At 35.6% G+C, this 17,422-nt stretch overlaps 1 protein-coding gene across 6 annotated transcripts in view; it reads left to right on the forward strand.

Annotated features, from left to right (window-relative positions):
- The window catches only part of LOC128258697 (uncharacterized), a 102,278-nt gene that overhangs the window by 45,839 nt on the left and 39,017 nt on the right, over positions 1-17,422 (forward strand). For 4 of the 6 annotated variants that reach the window (XM_052990496.1, XM_052990521.1, XM_052990512.1 and 1 more), the window contains exon 3: positions 6,436-6,483. The exons of the other annotated variants lie outside the window; for them this stretch is intronic. In XM_052990496.1, the coding sequence (XP_052846456.1) occupies positions 6,436-6,483 (48 nt within the window). The remainder of the gene's footprint in view (positions 1-6,435; positions 6,484-17,422) is intronic. 6 annotated transcript variants of the gene reach the window in all.

A 17,422-nucleotide genomic window follows, 5' to 3' on the forward strand; every position in this document is an offset into this window, starting at 1 on the left:
TCCAATACGACCTTAATACTTTAGTAAAGGTTGAAATATACTGCCGAAAGTCAGCGTAAAATGTTGATTATTTCTAAAATAATGTATAATTTAATTTCTGCTAGTTCGCAAGTAATAGATTGCATGTCTTACAAGTTCTTCTTTTCAATTTGAAAACAAATCACAAAGTTGTAATAAAGAATTTTAATAAGCAAAGTTAGCTGCATTTGAAATTAATTTTGTTTATAGAAACACGCATATCTCACGTTTACTATACAGTCACTCGTGACCTCTGTTGTAATATGACGCGCTGAAATGATCCAAACACAATTTCTTTTTCAAGAGAAGGGTGCTGTGGGCAGGAAATGTAATAGTTATGAAACATAGATGCAGTAGAAATAAAACCATTAACATAGACACAACCCTTTATCCCTTCATGTATTTTGGGGCCTTTCTTTGTGTGAGCGGACCATCATGAAAAGCAATTTCATGTTATGAATCCGTTTTCGGCCAAGGGAAAGTAGCGCGCCATTTTACTTAGTATTTTGTTGGGCTCCTTCCTTCGTTCGTATGTGTTTTTTTTGTATTTATTGTACAATAAAATATTATATTTACAGTGTATGAAAATGCGGGCGTTCTGCATGTGTGTGAAGAACCTTTTTTTGGAGTTTTAGACACCCTCTAATAGCTGCAAAGTTTGCGCCTGCTGCCTCTTTGCAATTTGATACGAGTTTTGGGGAGAATATGGAAAGAAGGGAACTTAAGGTTAATGAGGGGTCCTGTCAGAAAATCGAGACAAATATGTAATTTAATTTTTATGGGATACCGTGTGGTTGTTAAGGGAAACCAAAAGGGTAAAATATACCTTAGTAAAAAGGTTGTTTTCATATAAATAACATAAAGAAAACAAGCCGTAACTCTCTTAGTAAATTTAATAATTTAAAATCAATAATAAAAAATCAGACCATTGATATCCAAATTGTATAAATAATATTTAAATTAAAAATGAATGGATAAAATATAAACATATTATATATAAAGTAAAATGCTCGATTTAACATAAAAATATTTCAATTGATGGGAAAATGTTTTAAATTGAGTACAAGATATTTGGATTTACTACATTTTTGAGCAGCGTATTTAAAGAAAATTAGATTGTTGGTCCTGAAAATATACCTGTCTCGTTCTATGCATTTAAAATACCTGATAAACTAAAAAGAGAAAATCCCCAGTATCAAAAGTTCGTGTGAATTTTGTTTTTTTTTTTGCTTTTTCTACTTATATTTCACATTTACGGGTCTCACTCGCCACTTCCCCTGCGGTTTTTGCTGCTGCCAAGTTTTGTGCTTGGGACTGCCATTTCAGTTATTCTCCTGCCGCAAATATAATGGCAATGGGAACACCAACAACAGAAAAGCACAGCGCCAATTCGTTTCGCCTCAAATATCTCGACCCACACACATATACTCGGATACATATACACAGCCAAACACCCTCCATTTCCGTTTTACGTTTTTTATTTTATCCGTCCTAAACCCAAATTTTTGAACCTCAGTTCCCGTTCTCTTCACTTTTGTATATATATATATATGTTTGTATAAAAATATTTTTGTGTGTGCTTGGGGAAAATTGAACTATTTTCGTATTTGTAAGATCTCAGGATTGGATAAAAATTTGCTGAGCTTCGACAGCGTGAAAGCTTTGCCCAGAAATAGACAACACTAACTTGTGCAAGGGTTTTCGTTTGTATGTCTGTGTGTTGCCCAAACGTTCGATTTCTTTTCCGACTTCGATTATTTACCACTATTGTCATTTTAATTGGTATATGACAATGGTAGGGTTTAATACATCTAAATTTAGAGTTCGAACTTTAATCTTTTTGAGGGCTTTTAAGGCTAATTTATTAAGTTTGTCTGTTAGAAAGCAGAATATGAATTATTCTAATTGAACCTTTAATACACATCAATTAAACATGTAAATTTGCAGTTACTTATGAATTTATTTATTTGAGCCATTTATAAATTGCTTAAAAAAAGAAACAACTACGTTCTTCGTTTCTTTTTCTTTTAAGACCTTAAATTTATAGTAAAAAAGGTTAACGGTATGTTCAACTTTAAATGTTGTTAACTTTAGGCACATTTGAAAAAAAACACGCACTTCGCCAGCGTGTCCAAACAATTTGCATAAGTCTAAGCCAAAAGGGAGTTCCCTTTACAATCTAAAACTTTTATTTGCCGCTCTCCATTTTTGTCAAAGTTTTATTCACTTTTATTAAACTAAATTGGGAAAGTATAAACCCCTGTCCAAAGCAATTTGAGATGAGTTGGGTGTTACTTAATTGTATGCTTATGGTAAAAAATGGATGAGACCTTTTAACGACAAACCATTTAGCACATATGCCCCGAAACCCAAACGCAACGGGCCATAAATGGCATAATTAACGCATATTAAATGTCACCATTAAAATGGACAGTCAGCCGAGCTTCATCATTCCAGTCCCTCTGTTCCCGTTAAAATCGAGCAGGAAATTACGTATGCATATCGGGGCTCAATGCGTAGAGCCCGCCGGCAGTGAGTGAATCATTAAAACATTGAAGTCAAGCGGGAAATCGAAACGCAAACGCCCATCCACACCCAGAAAGCTCTGTAAACGGCTTTGGTTTTATGTGCAATTATAAATGTATTTCCGTTTCGAGAAAAAATATATATGCATTATATAATTTATAAACTGTATATGACCGATGGCAGCAAATTATTTTACATGCAAATATTTTTTCAGCCCAATCTGAGCTGGTGGCAAATTTAACCCCAAGGTGAACCAGAGGTGGACTTGAAAAATTAAGAATAATAAATAAAAAATGCAATTAAAATGCAGTTAATGGTGGAAGGAAAAAACAGTGGGCGAAACTCGTGCCAGTAACAATTCTTCATAACAATGAATGTTAAAGTTCCCAAATTCTTTACCTTCCATTTTCTCTGGTCGAGTGCCAGATTTATGAGTTAAGCTCTTTGGGCCATGCTGCAAAAATCGAAAGCGAAAAATTGTAATAGACCAAAATTTGCCATGGCTTTTATTTGGCCCGACAGAGTTGTCAAATGGTGTGGCGGCGGGCTAAAACGAAAGTGAGTGAGAAGCTGATATCCATACCCATACGAGCGGCTCGCAAAAATTTACCAAATCCGATTTGTGTCATACAAAAAATGTTGAGAAAAACGGAATAACTTTTTTTTTTTAATCTGCATGCCAACAGGCTTAAATAGATTGCGGTTACTGGAATTGTTAGTTGGCAAATATGCCAATGAAATGATGCGTGCAGGAAACAATTTAATATTTTATAATTTTTAAAAATGAAATGATTTTAACATGAGTTAAGATTGATTTATAGACACATCTCAGGAATTTAAAATTTCAAATTACAAAACTAGTTTTAGAATATAGAATATTCGAAAAAATTAGAAACAAATTAAGGTTTTAGTTTTCATCTTAAACAAATCCTTAAACAAATCGGTTGAATAAGTTAAACCTAAAGCCGTGAGGCTACTGTTTTATGGTAATAAATACACTGACACAGTAAAATGTTAAAATACTGGGAAATTAGCCACGACATCTCGGGTGAACTCCTTCATTACTCAGCATTTAGCTACTTGCATATGCATATTTGATGCACAACCCGACAAAAACGTTTAGCTAACGCTTTATAAGGCACATGGTGCTTCCAGAGCCTCCGGTTTGCAACCCATCCCAGCCCTTTCGTGCTCGGTTAAATCGATTAAAGGATTGCGTGTACATTTTTAATGCCAATTAACTGGGTTTATGCAAGGGGATCGGGAAGTTGAGCGCTTCAGGATATGCAAATGTTGAGGAAGTGTTGGAAAATGCAATATGAAAATTGTATAAATAAGATTTAATTAAAGGTAAAAACAATCATTTGATTATGCTTAAACAATTAAATATATTCTTAATTCAATAATGAGCTTTTAAACCAAACTAACCGATATTCTTTTATTCTTTTCTTTCAGGTAAGCGCCAAATCTATAAAAATAGGTGAAAAACAACGTGACAAAGGGATATCTATAGTGACCATTGTAGAGACTGTGTGTTCGTGTAAGCCTTAACCCCATGTAGACCCACTAATTGTGTAACTATGTACTCTATATTTAAATACTAGCATATCCTTATCTAAGTTTAACCCACACCTCATTCTCTTCACATTATGAATGTGTAATCGATTCACTACATTTTTGTGTTAGTACTTAGTAGCTTTTAACAACCATTCAAACCTCAAACCGCCCATCCAACCGCGCCAAAAACAAAATTAACATATCTGAAAATCCAAATTGAAAAACCATATTTTGTGGCTGCAAGTTTTTATCAGGGAAAAATCTATTCCATTTGCATACAATTTATAGCAGGAAATTAAAATGTTTTCCTTGTCGTTTCTGTTGTTTTGACAATTTGCCAAAGATTCTTTCCGCCCGATTGTCGCTGTCTGTTTTTGAATATTTAAGGGCAAGAGAACACTGGATATAGATTTGCACCGGTCTTATCTTAATTTTTGGCGCCTTATCAAATATTCATTTAACTTTGCCTCTGAATTTTATTTAATCAGAATGTCGACCACAGAAAGTCGCTTAATTAGGAGCAGTTTGAAATCTGCATATTTCTCTCTCTCTATTACGTTGGACATTTTTCCATCCTGAGTATTATATAGTATATGTGGGAAGCCTCAGCTCTTAATTACAAATGAGTACGTCCCTCGGGCCATTTCGCCTGATGCGTTCTCTCATTAGCCTTTTCAGTCGAGCCTCCACGCCTCGTCGACTTGTTGACATTTTGGTGTCACATCTAGAGGAGCGAAACTTGCATTTTGGCCTAGTTTCGTGGGCAGAAAACTAAAAAGTAAAAGGTGTTGGAGGAAAAGCCAGTGAAAAGATACTTTATTTCAATTTAAAAGGTGGCAAACTTTTTTTTGAGGGAAAAGTTTCATGTGTGGGTCCCTTTTTTACCGTAGAAAGATAAATGGGTTGAAGATACATATAGAATGCTCTTTATTTAAATTAAATGGGGTAGAAACTATCTGAGGGGCTTAATAATATTATCTTCTGATTACAGAAAATATTTTTGTAACCTTTTCAAATTCAACATTTTTAAAAGTTTCACACATTGAGTGAATAATTAATTACATTAGAAAACAATTTAAATTTGTCACGAGCTTTTTCCAACCATATTTCTCAACTATCCCGTTTTTATTCATTTAAAAACTATGTAAACCCCTGTGGGCTCCGTAAATGTTCAATATTTATGCTAATTAAATTTGAACATTAAAACTTTTTCGCACACACACATGTCTCAAATAAACACGAAAGCGTATTGCCAAACAAATAATAAACAATTCACATGTTTACATATGAATTTTGGTTTTGGTATTTTATTGTTTGTCTTCCGGCATGTCGTAGGGCCGTGTAATAAATGTTGTGTGCCTAGCAAAATACTTGTACGATTCGGTGTATATTTTATACATAGTTTTTTATGTCACAGCGTAAATAAATAACCGAAAACGAGACCATTAATAATTTAAAATAATATGAATATAGTTGGCATTTCTGAGTTGGTTGGTAGGCATTATTGGAGTTTTGGTATAACGCATCCATCCCCCTATATATCCTGTTGTCCTTGTTGTTGTTGTCGTTGTTAGTGTGGCTTACTTTGGTTAATTAATTTCATTCGCATATAAATATGTAATTTTTTATAATGCATTTTAACATGGTCCTCAGTTGTTGTGTAAATAACTTTCCCGATTAAATGGTTTTGGTATGTGTAATATAATATAAAAGTAAAATAATTTTCCAGCCGCATAAAGTGAAATAATTTTTCATTGAACATCATACATATTGGTAAATTAGCTATAGCTTATCCTGTAGTTGTTGGAGATGTAGATGAAAACATTTTTGACATTTTTTTTTGCTTCATCTGTTACAGTGGACATTAGTATGCAATCAGCTAAAAGTTAAGAAATAAAATTGGTTTAAATCAAATTTATGATGCTCCACTGGACAGCCCATAGAAGTATTTTTGAAAACCCATGTAAATAATTCTCTGCGTGCTTGTGACTGGCAATTTAAATATTTTTCCCACATCCCTATTGAGTATACCACCCAATAACGATCCATGCATTTTAATTGACTCGTGGTCGGCCATCAAAAAACAATAAATAAAAACAGTTGTCAATTCGTTTATATCCCTATATATACATAACTAGTTTTGATGCAACCATTTGTAGTAACAGAAAAGCAAACAAACCCTAAAACCATAAGCAGTGTTTACTGAATAACCCAAACAAGGCAAAAAATACAAAATAATGTGAGAGCATTTTAAGCGAGATCGATTTGAAAAAGTGTTTTTTACCAGTGGCGTACTTTTCTTCTTTTCTTTTCCGGTTTTCTTTTACATTGCAGGTTTCAGACACCCATTAAAGCGTTTGCCTGCCTGACAGCAGCCACAAGGTAAGCTCTAACCAGCTGATCAATCCCATCCATAATAACTCAGCATAAAACCAAATATAATAACGACAATCAAAAATTTTTAAACCACTCAAAGCTTAGTTCAATTGTTTTTGTTGTTGAATTCTGTGTGTGTGTTCTTAAAACCAAACAAAAAACCATAAAACCATAACTGTTTAATTGGCCAAAAAGTAAAAACAAACTGTGCACATTATAATTAGCAATGTTATAGCTAGTATTTCAACTGATTATCATTTAAATTGGCTTTTATTGATTATTGTAGTTGAACAAAACTTTTTTTTTCTATGTTTAGTGTTTCTATTAAGTAAAAGTGTATGTCCAATAAAATGTATTGTACACGTTTTAGTTTTAGCACGCTTAGAAAAGTGTGTTTATGGTTTTGTAATTCTTAGAGAATTTTTAGAATAAATTTGAAAAGGTTTTAAATGTAGTTTAGAAATTTGAAATATATAAACTAAGATGATTTAAAAATGTAGGGCACCCATTTCTCTATAACTACAATCTACAGAACTCAGTCTTTAAACCCCCAATTCCGTTTTCTTCATACGTTGCAACAAATAGAGACATATTATGGAAACATATTTATGGACAAAACAATGGCCTGTGGTGTTTTTCGGGGAATGGAGAGTATGAAGGGACGGATAATCCTGTTGCATTTGGCAGCCTTTCGTCTTTGCCATCCAAGAGACCCTGAATGGGCCTGCTGTGCTCTGGGCTGCAATTATATTGTTTTCTTGCCCATGATTGTTATAATTTTATTGCTCACATATATGTACATGTGTGTTTGGATAAATTTGCTCCTCAATTTGCTGCACATTAAATGGGGAGAAGCGGAACCTTTAATGTCTCTAATGTGCGAGCAATTGAGTGTACGTGTTTATTCTCTGTCTTTCTATATATATTTCAGAACGAAACGTTTTAGATTTGCTTTTAATTTAAAGCAAAATTAACCTGCAAATTAGACACTTTGGAGAATTATTTTGTAAGTATGAGGAATGTATGTATGGCTATAATAAATATTATTTTCAATAAACTGCCTCTTCGAAAATGATGTACTGTATGAGTTTAAGTCAGTTCCAAATCAAAAACGTGCTTAGAAGTGCATACTTTCGAACAGGAATGTATGATTAGCCATTTGTAAAGTATTTCATTGTATTTCATCATATCACAGATGCTCTTGCAAATATGTCTGAATTACAAATGAACATTTCAATTCAAAGATAGAACCCTTAGGAATGGAAATTATCGTAATCGTTGGCGCCCCCAAGCGCTCAACTCAAAGTGATTATTATATAATCGCATTCGTAATCGACGATAATGACATCACTTTAGCTCCATGTAACAAATCATAAAAAAAAAATTGAGTGGACCTGAAACTGCAACAATTACAACGGCCAGAAAGCCATGTTTCGAACGTCGGGCCAACAAATTGGTCACACACACACTCATGCCCGCGCCAAATGGCTGCCAACATCGGCAACATGCAATATATTATCTGCTAATGTGTAATTATAAACAATTTTCTTGTTTGTTATTTATAATAGCGTAGCGGGGAAAACGGAAAATGGAAAAATGGCTGCCGGCAGAGAAAAAACTAAGCCGTGTCTGTTTGTGTAATTGTGCAAGCATTATTTTACACATTGTGTTGTTGCCGCTGTGCGGGTGCAATTTTAACAAACGACGGGCGATAACAATCGCCGGAAAATTGTCCCAAGTAAAAGAGGGCTGACAGGAGGGGGCGTGGCAGAAGGATTTTCGCAAATATGTTGGCGGAATGCGTGAGTGCAGCACATTTGCCACATTCCAAAAATGACAAGCTATATGCAACGATATGCGAAACAAGCCAGCAAATCGCGGAGAATAAGGTGCTAACAATTTCAGGACATAAAAAGTTTGTGCAGTACAATGAAAAAATTAAAAATATAATGGCGTGAAACACGCAACAAGAACAAAGTGCAGAAAATGTATTGCTCTGAGAATGGATGTTTAGAAATTAAAACTGCGGTACTGGACATTCGTGTTTCCTTTGTGGCTGCAAATGCAACTGCTGCGCAAAAAAGTATACTACATAAACAATGGATTTAATTAAATGGAAAATTAACACGGTCTTCAAACAGGCTGGTGTGCTCCATCAGGCGAATTAAAGGCTATCAATTATATATTCACTCTTTGTTGTTGCGTTCAATAAAAATAATCGCTTTATTTTAAAGTCGAAAAATTAACGAGGCAACAAGCCTTTAAACTCAACAATCCGCTGAGTTATATTTGTTATAACTTATAAGGAAGCCATGTAACTAATTTTGAGTTTTATTTTCCGAATCATTAAAGATCAACGTTTTTTGATCTTTGGAGGATATTTTACAGTTACAACTTTTCTTTTTACTGAATCATTTTCAGTTTTGAAACTGTGTTCATTTAGGAAGGAATACTTTGAGCGTAGGCTGTCATTGAGTTTGTTTACATTTCCTACTTAATGTTGACCTAATTTGTTGTTATTTACACCTCATTTTCACCGTTTAATGCTGCCTTTCAAATGGGGGCACACATTCGCCATCTAAGCCACAATCAATTAAAATTGCTCTGCGGCTGTCGCCATCGCTAGTCGGTTATTGTGGCGGCACAACAGCAGCAGCAGCTACAATGTTGGTGCCGTGTTGCAACACACATTGCAGCGATATTGCACAGAGGCGACAACATTCGACGGGATTCGTTCTACTGTTCCAATTATTGTCGTCCTTTCACCTGATTCGCTTCCCTTTTTTTTTTTGTTTTTCTTGCTCTGTTTTAGAGCTCTGTCTCTGTGTTGTTGTGGTACTTTTAATTTCCCAGTCGAACAAGCTGCTCCTTTTCTCCATCCTGCAACAGGAAACGTATTGTTACGGTAGAGCGACGCATTCTAAAATTTTTTCAGAGTTTCCCATTTTTTTGTTTAGCAACTTCCGCTTGTTCCCAGGCTTTAATTACGTCAGGGACCAAGCGGCTTTTTCTTCATTTTTTTTTTCCCCCAGCAAAATCACTTCTTATTGCGTTTTCCGTTTGCACTCGACTACGTTTTGGGTCAAGTTGCGTTGGTTTGTTGTGCCAATTCGCTGGAACTGACAATTACAATCACAGAAGCTGAATTTAACGCTCTGTTGACTTTATCAGCTACGCGGATAATGCCAGAAATAGAACTCTAAGAACAGTTCATGTTAAAAATTGATTGGATTCAAAGCTTAGATTGGTCAATGCTTATTACCTACACCTTATGGACTTTCCGTCGAGTCAAACCACTTAATTTCCTACTCTGCGTATACGCAATATTGGCTTAATTTCCTTCGATGGTAAGGTTAATTTATTGCTCGCTGTGGATCGACGGCAGCATCAACAGCTGTCTTTGCTGAAATTACATTGGCATTTTCCATTTTTGATCCACTCGCCGATGGAATTTCAAATCAACAATACGTCCTGTTGTACCAAGTCCTTGATGCGTGTGTTCGTATGTGTGTGTGTAAATATAGGCTGATGATTTATGCATTTGGCAACACCTTTGGAAACGGGGGAGAAAGGACCTATGTAAATTGCGATTGTAAATTCGAGCAAATCGCGTTTTCAATTTTAGCTCTTTTGTTGCTCCTCACAGTTGGAAATGCGAAAATGCAAATGAAGCTCATAATTTGCTTTAGCCAAAGGCGGGAAATTACCAAAAATGAACTACGACGAGAAGAATATACAGCGGGCGAATCTGAAGGAGGCTGGGGAATTTCAGGGGATCGGTGCCAAAAACTTTTCACCACAGGGCAGTGAAACTTTCAGAGCAAACTCTTCGGACCACAGACCAAGTAGTAAAAGATAGGATGCTCCTTCTTTCCCGATGCTTCGCTATATGCTCTTAAAACACTCAACAAAAATTACAATGAATCAAGTTCTTTAAAATTACATATTTTAAAAAGGAATTGAAACAATTGAAAATATTAAATTGCAATAAAATTTGCCTTTTAAAATAATAGAAAAATAAACTTGTACGTTAAAAAATAAAGTGGGACAAAAATCTTTTTTGTTAAGTGTCTAAAAGGGCTAAAAAAAACTTTAGCTCTGCACACATGACCCATTAATAAGCGCACGGCACTTTTTGGTTTGGTTCGGTTTGGTCATTTCATTCGACTCTCACAGCTGGGCGTTGTGGAAAATAAAAGGGGAAATGGGATGGTGTTCGGGAGGTTTTTGGGTGGTTTTCGGGTGGTGGGGTGGTACAGCGGTGACGTGGGGGCCCAGCACGTTGTCAACATAAATTTTCGGCCAGCAGCCATGAACTGGTGGCAAAGTTTGCACTTCCTTGCAATTTAAATGCGTTTATCTATTTGAAAGTCCACAAACAGACCCAAGTTGAAAAATAAATCTGTACAGCAACGATGAGCGAACAAATTTGATGATTTGAAAAGTTTAGTACATTTTAAAATCCATTAATAAATCAAGAAAGCTTAAGTAAGGTGCATATTGATGCAATTTTCGGAGTGCCATAGCATCGTTTTCTTAAAATAAAAAGAAACATACTCTTAAGTTTACTGTTTGAACTTAAAGTACATATAAGAGTACAAACAGTTGGTAAAATTGATATTTTGTAAGTACAGCATTTAATTTCTGATAAATTTAAGATTATAGAATAATATTTCATTATTAAATGTAATGTAATTCTAAAGCAAACCCCATTTTTAAATTGAAATATGTATACATATGATAAACTGTTCTTATTGAGGCCACAAGTTCACAATTAATGTAAAGGGTATATTTAAAAGATACGCAAGGCAAGTCAATAAAATTGAGTCAAAAAGAGAAAGCTATAAATAAATTTCGCAATGCACGAACGCACATTGAAACTATGCATAGGCATAGATACATATATGGAACACAGATACACGCATTCAAAAGTCAAGTGCTTAATATGCAGGCAGCATTGCAAGTGCGTGGAACGGTAGGCAAATGATGGGAGATGAAGGGTTAAATGGCGGCGATCAAGGACGTGGCGGATGGATTCGATGACCCAGTGGCGCACATGCTCGACCATAACTATAACCATATCATAACATATTGGCGGCATAATTTGGTGCTTTGTAGAAGCTGGTATGTGCATTTGCTGTTGGGAGTTTTATGTAATAGTTGGCGAGTTTATAGGGGCTCAATTAACTTAACGTTAACATCGGGGACGTGATGTGCAGTATTCCGATTAATGCGATTATACTTATATTAATTTATGCATCATGAGAGGCTGTTTAAACTGACTATATTATCATTTTGTATTAATTGATTTAAGCACAATCGATTAACCCATTATCTGATGCCTTACAGTGAGAAAATTTGGGAATATGTGCTTAAATTTGATTAAAATTCTCGTTAAAAATTTATGGTATAGAGTATTTTGCATACAAATTTACTAGGAATGTAAAATATTAACTGCTAGCCACATAATTATCGAAATATTCTTAAGCTTGGCTTAACCTATATTTACCGAGTGCCTTCAACTTAGAGCAATTTATCTGAAAGACATACGAAATATATATATTTTAAAATAAGACAGGGACGGAACGATGGACCATTTGACGTCAACCAGCTTTGGTCAGGTGAAGGAAATTCAATTAAACTTTTGTTGCCGGCTTACCACCCCCTTTACCACCCAAATGCACCCGCATCATTGTTTAACATTGAATAGGAGAGGATCCTTGGCCAGGTTACACAAATAGCAAGTCACGTTATTCCATTTTCTGTGGGCGGTCCTTTGGCCACGTTTCACATTTGCAGCTTACTCCACAATTTGGTTTTAAATAAATATTTAACCTACTATAATTGGAAACTCAAAAAGTGCAATTAGCAGAGTCCAATGGACAGCCAGAAAAGAGAAAAACTTTCCAAAGTTTCAAGTCCCATTCCGGTCCGCCGGTGAAATGGAAATTTCTTTGTCCAAATTCAAGGAGTACAGCCCTCCAAGTTAATTAGGTTATGAAATTTTACTGGGCCACAGCCACAGACAGATGTGTCTGACATGGCTTTAAGTCGCGCTTTAAGCTCTCTTTGACAATGTTCTATGTCGTTGGGTTGAAAAAGCCACTTAAATTTTTAATTGCAACTAATTAAAAAAACTCATGAAAAAGAAAAATACATCATGAGATTACCTAAAGATTACCTAAACCAGCAACAAGATCAAGAGGCAAAAAGAGGAAATACCTTATGACTAATTATAAATAAGAACGAGATTTTTTATATTCAAAAATATGATTTTTTAACGGCTTAATTGTCTCAAAGCCACAACAAAAATCAAAAAACAGTGAACAATTTTTAAAATTCTTCTTTTTCACAGGTTTTTAAGAGGTTAAAACTTTACAATTTAAGAATTTTCAAATTAGAATGAAAAATTTATTGTTATAGTATACCTTTTCCTCAGAACATTTATAGATATTCTAAAATGTCATTAGTTCAAAATTCCTGGCAAATCCTACATTCCCTTTGCTCTAACATTCGTCTGGTGTTGAAGAAGTCATACAAAAGGGCAAATAAATATTTAACAAGCTGCAAAAACAGACAAATATGCACACATTCGCTGGAACAAGCTTTCAGATACACAGGGAGAGAGACAGGAAACGAGGTGGTCGACACTTGAACATTAAGCAACAGCAAGCTGCAAAAAACTCAACGTGGTAAAATTTTTCGCACTTTGAGAGAAATGAAAATAAATTTTTAAGTAAAACCTGAAACGCAACGTTGTGGGGTCCAGCATAAATTACGAAGGATTCTGCAAAGCAGGAAAAGTATGTGCAATTAATGGAATAGATATAAAGATACACTTTAAGATTTGTTAGCAACAGTAGAGTGAATCGTATCATAGGAAATTCTCTTTGTATCTTGATTAAGAACCATTAAAGAAAAGTTTTATAGGTTCGCTTTCAAAAAATATTTTCTTTTACGAATAGGCAGCATTTACTTTATTTTTAAATATATGAAGTAGCTTCAGAAAAACATATACACACTAATTGCGACAAAGAAATGCTACAAAATGAAACATAAACCAGACATCTGGTTGTGCATTTTTGGACAAAACAAAGCCTGTTTCCCAACGGCTGTCAGTTTTTTGCTTCTGCCTCGGTGTCTGGAGCTGTTCCTCTGACCAAACCATTATCCTTCCACCTATTTTCCCCACCGATTGTCTTCTCTTCCTGATTTTCCTGCTTATCGGGCTGCTTTGTTCTTGCAGTTTAGTGCATACTTTTAGGCGCAAATCACGCCATGTTCAAAAGTTTTTTCCGTACTGTTGTCTCCGGGCCTCCAGTTCATTGCACTGTGTCCTGTGCTGTTCTGTGTGCAATGGAAATTGCAACGCGCCGGTCTTTTATTGCCCGGAAATGCCTTTTTCGGGCTAGACGGCTAAAGTTTCGAATCCTAAAAAGTTTACAGGCGTAAAAACTATTGCTTGCACTCAGAAAATATATAAGCTTTGACCTCACTCAGACTATCTCGAATTGCAATGGCAGATGCAATTTGTATTGCGATTACATAAAAGAATTGTCGCATGCTTAAACGCAGTAAGCGGACACATGGATAACTTTGAACCTCGAACACCGAATTTCGATTATGGCAGCTAATAAAAAACATTGTGCTTCGCCGCAGCCTAGGCGCTTTCAAAAATTTGGATTTATGGTTATTTTATGGCTGTTTGGTTTATTGTTTTTACTTTTCCCGGCGGTTTCTTCGCCCCTTTTCCTCGGCTTGTCGCCTAGGTCATAAAAATTCAATTATTTGAAGGAGGCGTGTGCTAGCACAAGAAGTACAAAAAAAAAAACCTGAGAGACCGTAAAAATGAATGAATGCTGATTTAAAGGGAGTGTGTGCCTGAGTGCGCCCCGAAAAGTATGCCATCTTTTACTTTTTTGCCTGGCTTTGACACACATGCATACGTAAGGAGCACGCACACAACCACTCAACCATGCCAAATGCGATGCAAGAATTGCCAAAATGTAGGAAACCACTTGAGCAGCCCCTAAAAGAACGCTTTAAATTTCCCGACTATGCAAAGCGGATTCTGAGAGATGGAAAATGGGAAAATGCAAAGCATCATCCGGCGGCGCTGACGAGGAAATGTATAATAAATAGAAACCGGGAAATGCGGGAAATGCAGAAGAACTGAAAACAGTCTCGAAATACTCTTATGAAAATGAAGCCAAAAGTTAAGTCAAAAGGGAAAAGTTCTCCGTTTTCAAGATGACATAAAAATGTGAGGGTGTAGAAAACAAGAACTCAATCTCAAGCTCAATTATTATATAGTTTAAGACATTAAATAAAATACTTATATATACTTTAAATTATAAATTTACATAATGTTAGAAAGCAATAATGATTTATATAGTCATTTTACTAATGCGTCGTTTCTCCTTAAACTACTATAGTTGACACACTTACATGCACTTTAAATATTTACCCGACCATCAATAAAGTGAAAGCCAATCTTGATGGATGGTTATACTTGTGAGAGGTTAAATGCCTGCTTACACTCTCATATCCTTTTATGCCCAAAGTCCTTCGCTCGTCTTGTTTGCGTGCTCTTTTTGTTCAAACATTATCACAAACTTTGCATTATCCTGTTGTAAGTGAGAGCACACAAAAGTGGCCCCACTAAAAATCTTTCTACGGTTTTTATCCTGTTTGTGAGTGTGTATGTGCGTCTGATTATTAACCTCTTTCGACTTTGTGAGTCCTGTATACCGCTCTTGGTGAACTAAAGGCAACTGCTTTTGTATGTAAATATGTCTGATATACTTTAAGTATATATATATTTTTGCAAAGTGTCTTCATATTTGTTTTCACTTGGCTGCGGATAATTGGCTGCAGGAAGTGTGGCAATGAACGATCATTGTGAGCATCATGATTGACAGCAATCTGAGCCCACAAGTCGATTCCTTACTGTTTGACGGGCTCGATAATAGCAGAAGTAGTCAAACATCCTGCCACTCCTCCGAGCCACGTCAAATGACATGTTTTGATAAATTGTTTGATTAATGGACGCACATGCGTAAATACAGTTTAAGTGCTCCGACGAAGGGCTTACGTATCAATATCCAAAAGTGGAAGGAGTCGCAGAAGGACACTTCATGGCTGTGCTGTGACCATTAAGAATAATTTTCTTTTGCGCCCCGCCTAAAAGCGCACTTTCCACCACAACGAGCGACAGCTGAAAATGACAAAATCTGTCGGATGCCAGGCCGATGTTCATAAATCAAAGTGACACCCACAAGCTCACACCCACACGCTCGCACAGACATTTTCCACATTTCCGCCACGCTCATTAAAAAATTGAGCGTCATTTGCCAAATGCAAAGCGAGGGGAAAAGCGGAAAAATGGAGGAAAAAACCGAGGGTGAAACAGTGGAAAACAGAAATTGCATGCTTGAGCATATGCATATGCATGTTGAGCGCGAGAACTCCACTCCAAAAAAAACTAACACATCATAAATCTTGCACAAGTATCCTTAAGCGTTGCGACTCTTCTATCCTTTAGCCACGCCTACCGCCCACCATATGGCGCCTCCGTAAACAGGGAACTCATCCACATAAAAGGCAAAAATTATTATCTCTAGCTTCTTTAAAATGCTAAGCAAAATGTTGATCATAAACTCTGACAAAATTTTCTTTCAATTTGGAAGCTAACATTAATTAAATATGAACTGGTTATTAAATTGGCATTTTTATTTTCATTTAATAAATTAAGTTGGGAAGTAATTAGTTTTAACATTTAAAACAATTCAGTTGCCTTTAAAAATGAATAATAAGTTCAGTATAGAATTTGTTTCAAAGTTGCAACCAATTTGTAAAAATGAAACATTTTATGATATCAACTTATAGTTTCCAGTTAAGACCACTGTTGCTTGAATGGGGTAACGATTCTTGCTTTTTTAATTACAAATGCCTTCAAACGGTCCGTTGGCTGGGGCACACATGAATATGCAACACATTTTTTTCGCCACTTCCAAGTTTTCCCTTTCGCCGCTTTTTGTGCGCCACATGCATGCAATAAGAATCTTGCCAAAGGCCAACCAGCGCTCACATCGCGTTTACCATGACAGGCCCAAGCTGTCGTCATCCCACTCGGTTTTTCCCTCAAATTTCCACATACCACCTCTGCTTTTTGCCGCCCTCCCTTTTCCTGCAAGCGCCTTGAGCGAATTTTTTTGCGAGTAGCCATATCCAAAGCTAAACTTGAGACTTTTGGCACGTGCGTCTCGTCACTTGGTCCTTTTCTAGCTTCTTGTTCATCTTGTTGGGCCGGAGGATAAATTCTGCTGCCCAAGGATCAATATGTTCTGTAATGAAACTTGTGTCAAAGTGTGATGTTGATGGTCAAAACGGAAAAGAAGAGATGGAGGTAGAATGGCAGAGTACAGAGATTACCTCAAACACAATTTCTATGTCCTCTTACAACTTTCTGTCATGAAAAGTATGGACTTCTTAGTAGTGGGAATCTTTCCTAAGACTGTCATTACTGGCTAAGTTTTAAGTAAAGAGTTGTCACTTTTGCTTGAGCAGTTAGTTTTCAACTCTGTTTCTATACATAAAAGAATAGGAAAAACATGAAAATCATTTTATTAAGATATTTGGTTCTAATTAATTTCAAATGCAGGTTATTATTTATTTTGTTTCTCCTTTAGACTTTGAAAGTTTATTGGCAGTCAATTGTCTAATAAAATCGTTATTTCAGCTAATTTTCTTGGTTAAAGCTTAACCAGTAAGCAATTTAATGAATTTAAGTTAAAAATTATTACAAGTGACAATTAACTTGATAAAGATTCTTTTGGTAAAGCAAGACTTTTGTACATTAGTATACTTTTATATATATGTTGTATCCAGACCATTATTATTAAATAAAATGGATTTTGGTATAAAAATATTTAAACTGTTCGCT

The sequence above is a fragment of the Drosophila gunungcola genome, chromosome 3R, assembly GCF_025200985.1.
Source record: "Drosophila gunungcola strain Sukarami chromosome 3R, Dgunungcola_SK_2, whole genome shotgun sequence".
NCBI classification, from domain to species: Eukaryota; Metazoa; Arthropoda; class Insecta; order Diptera; family Drosophilidae; genus Drosophila; species Drosophila gunungcola.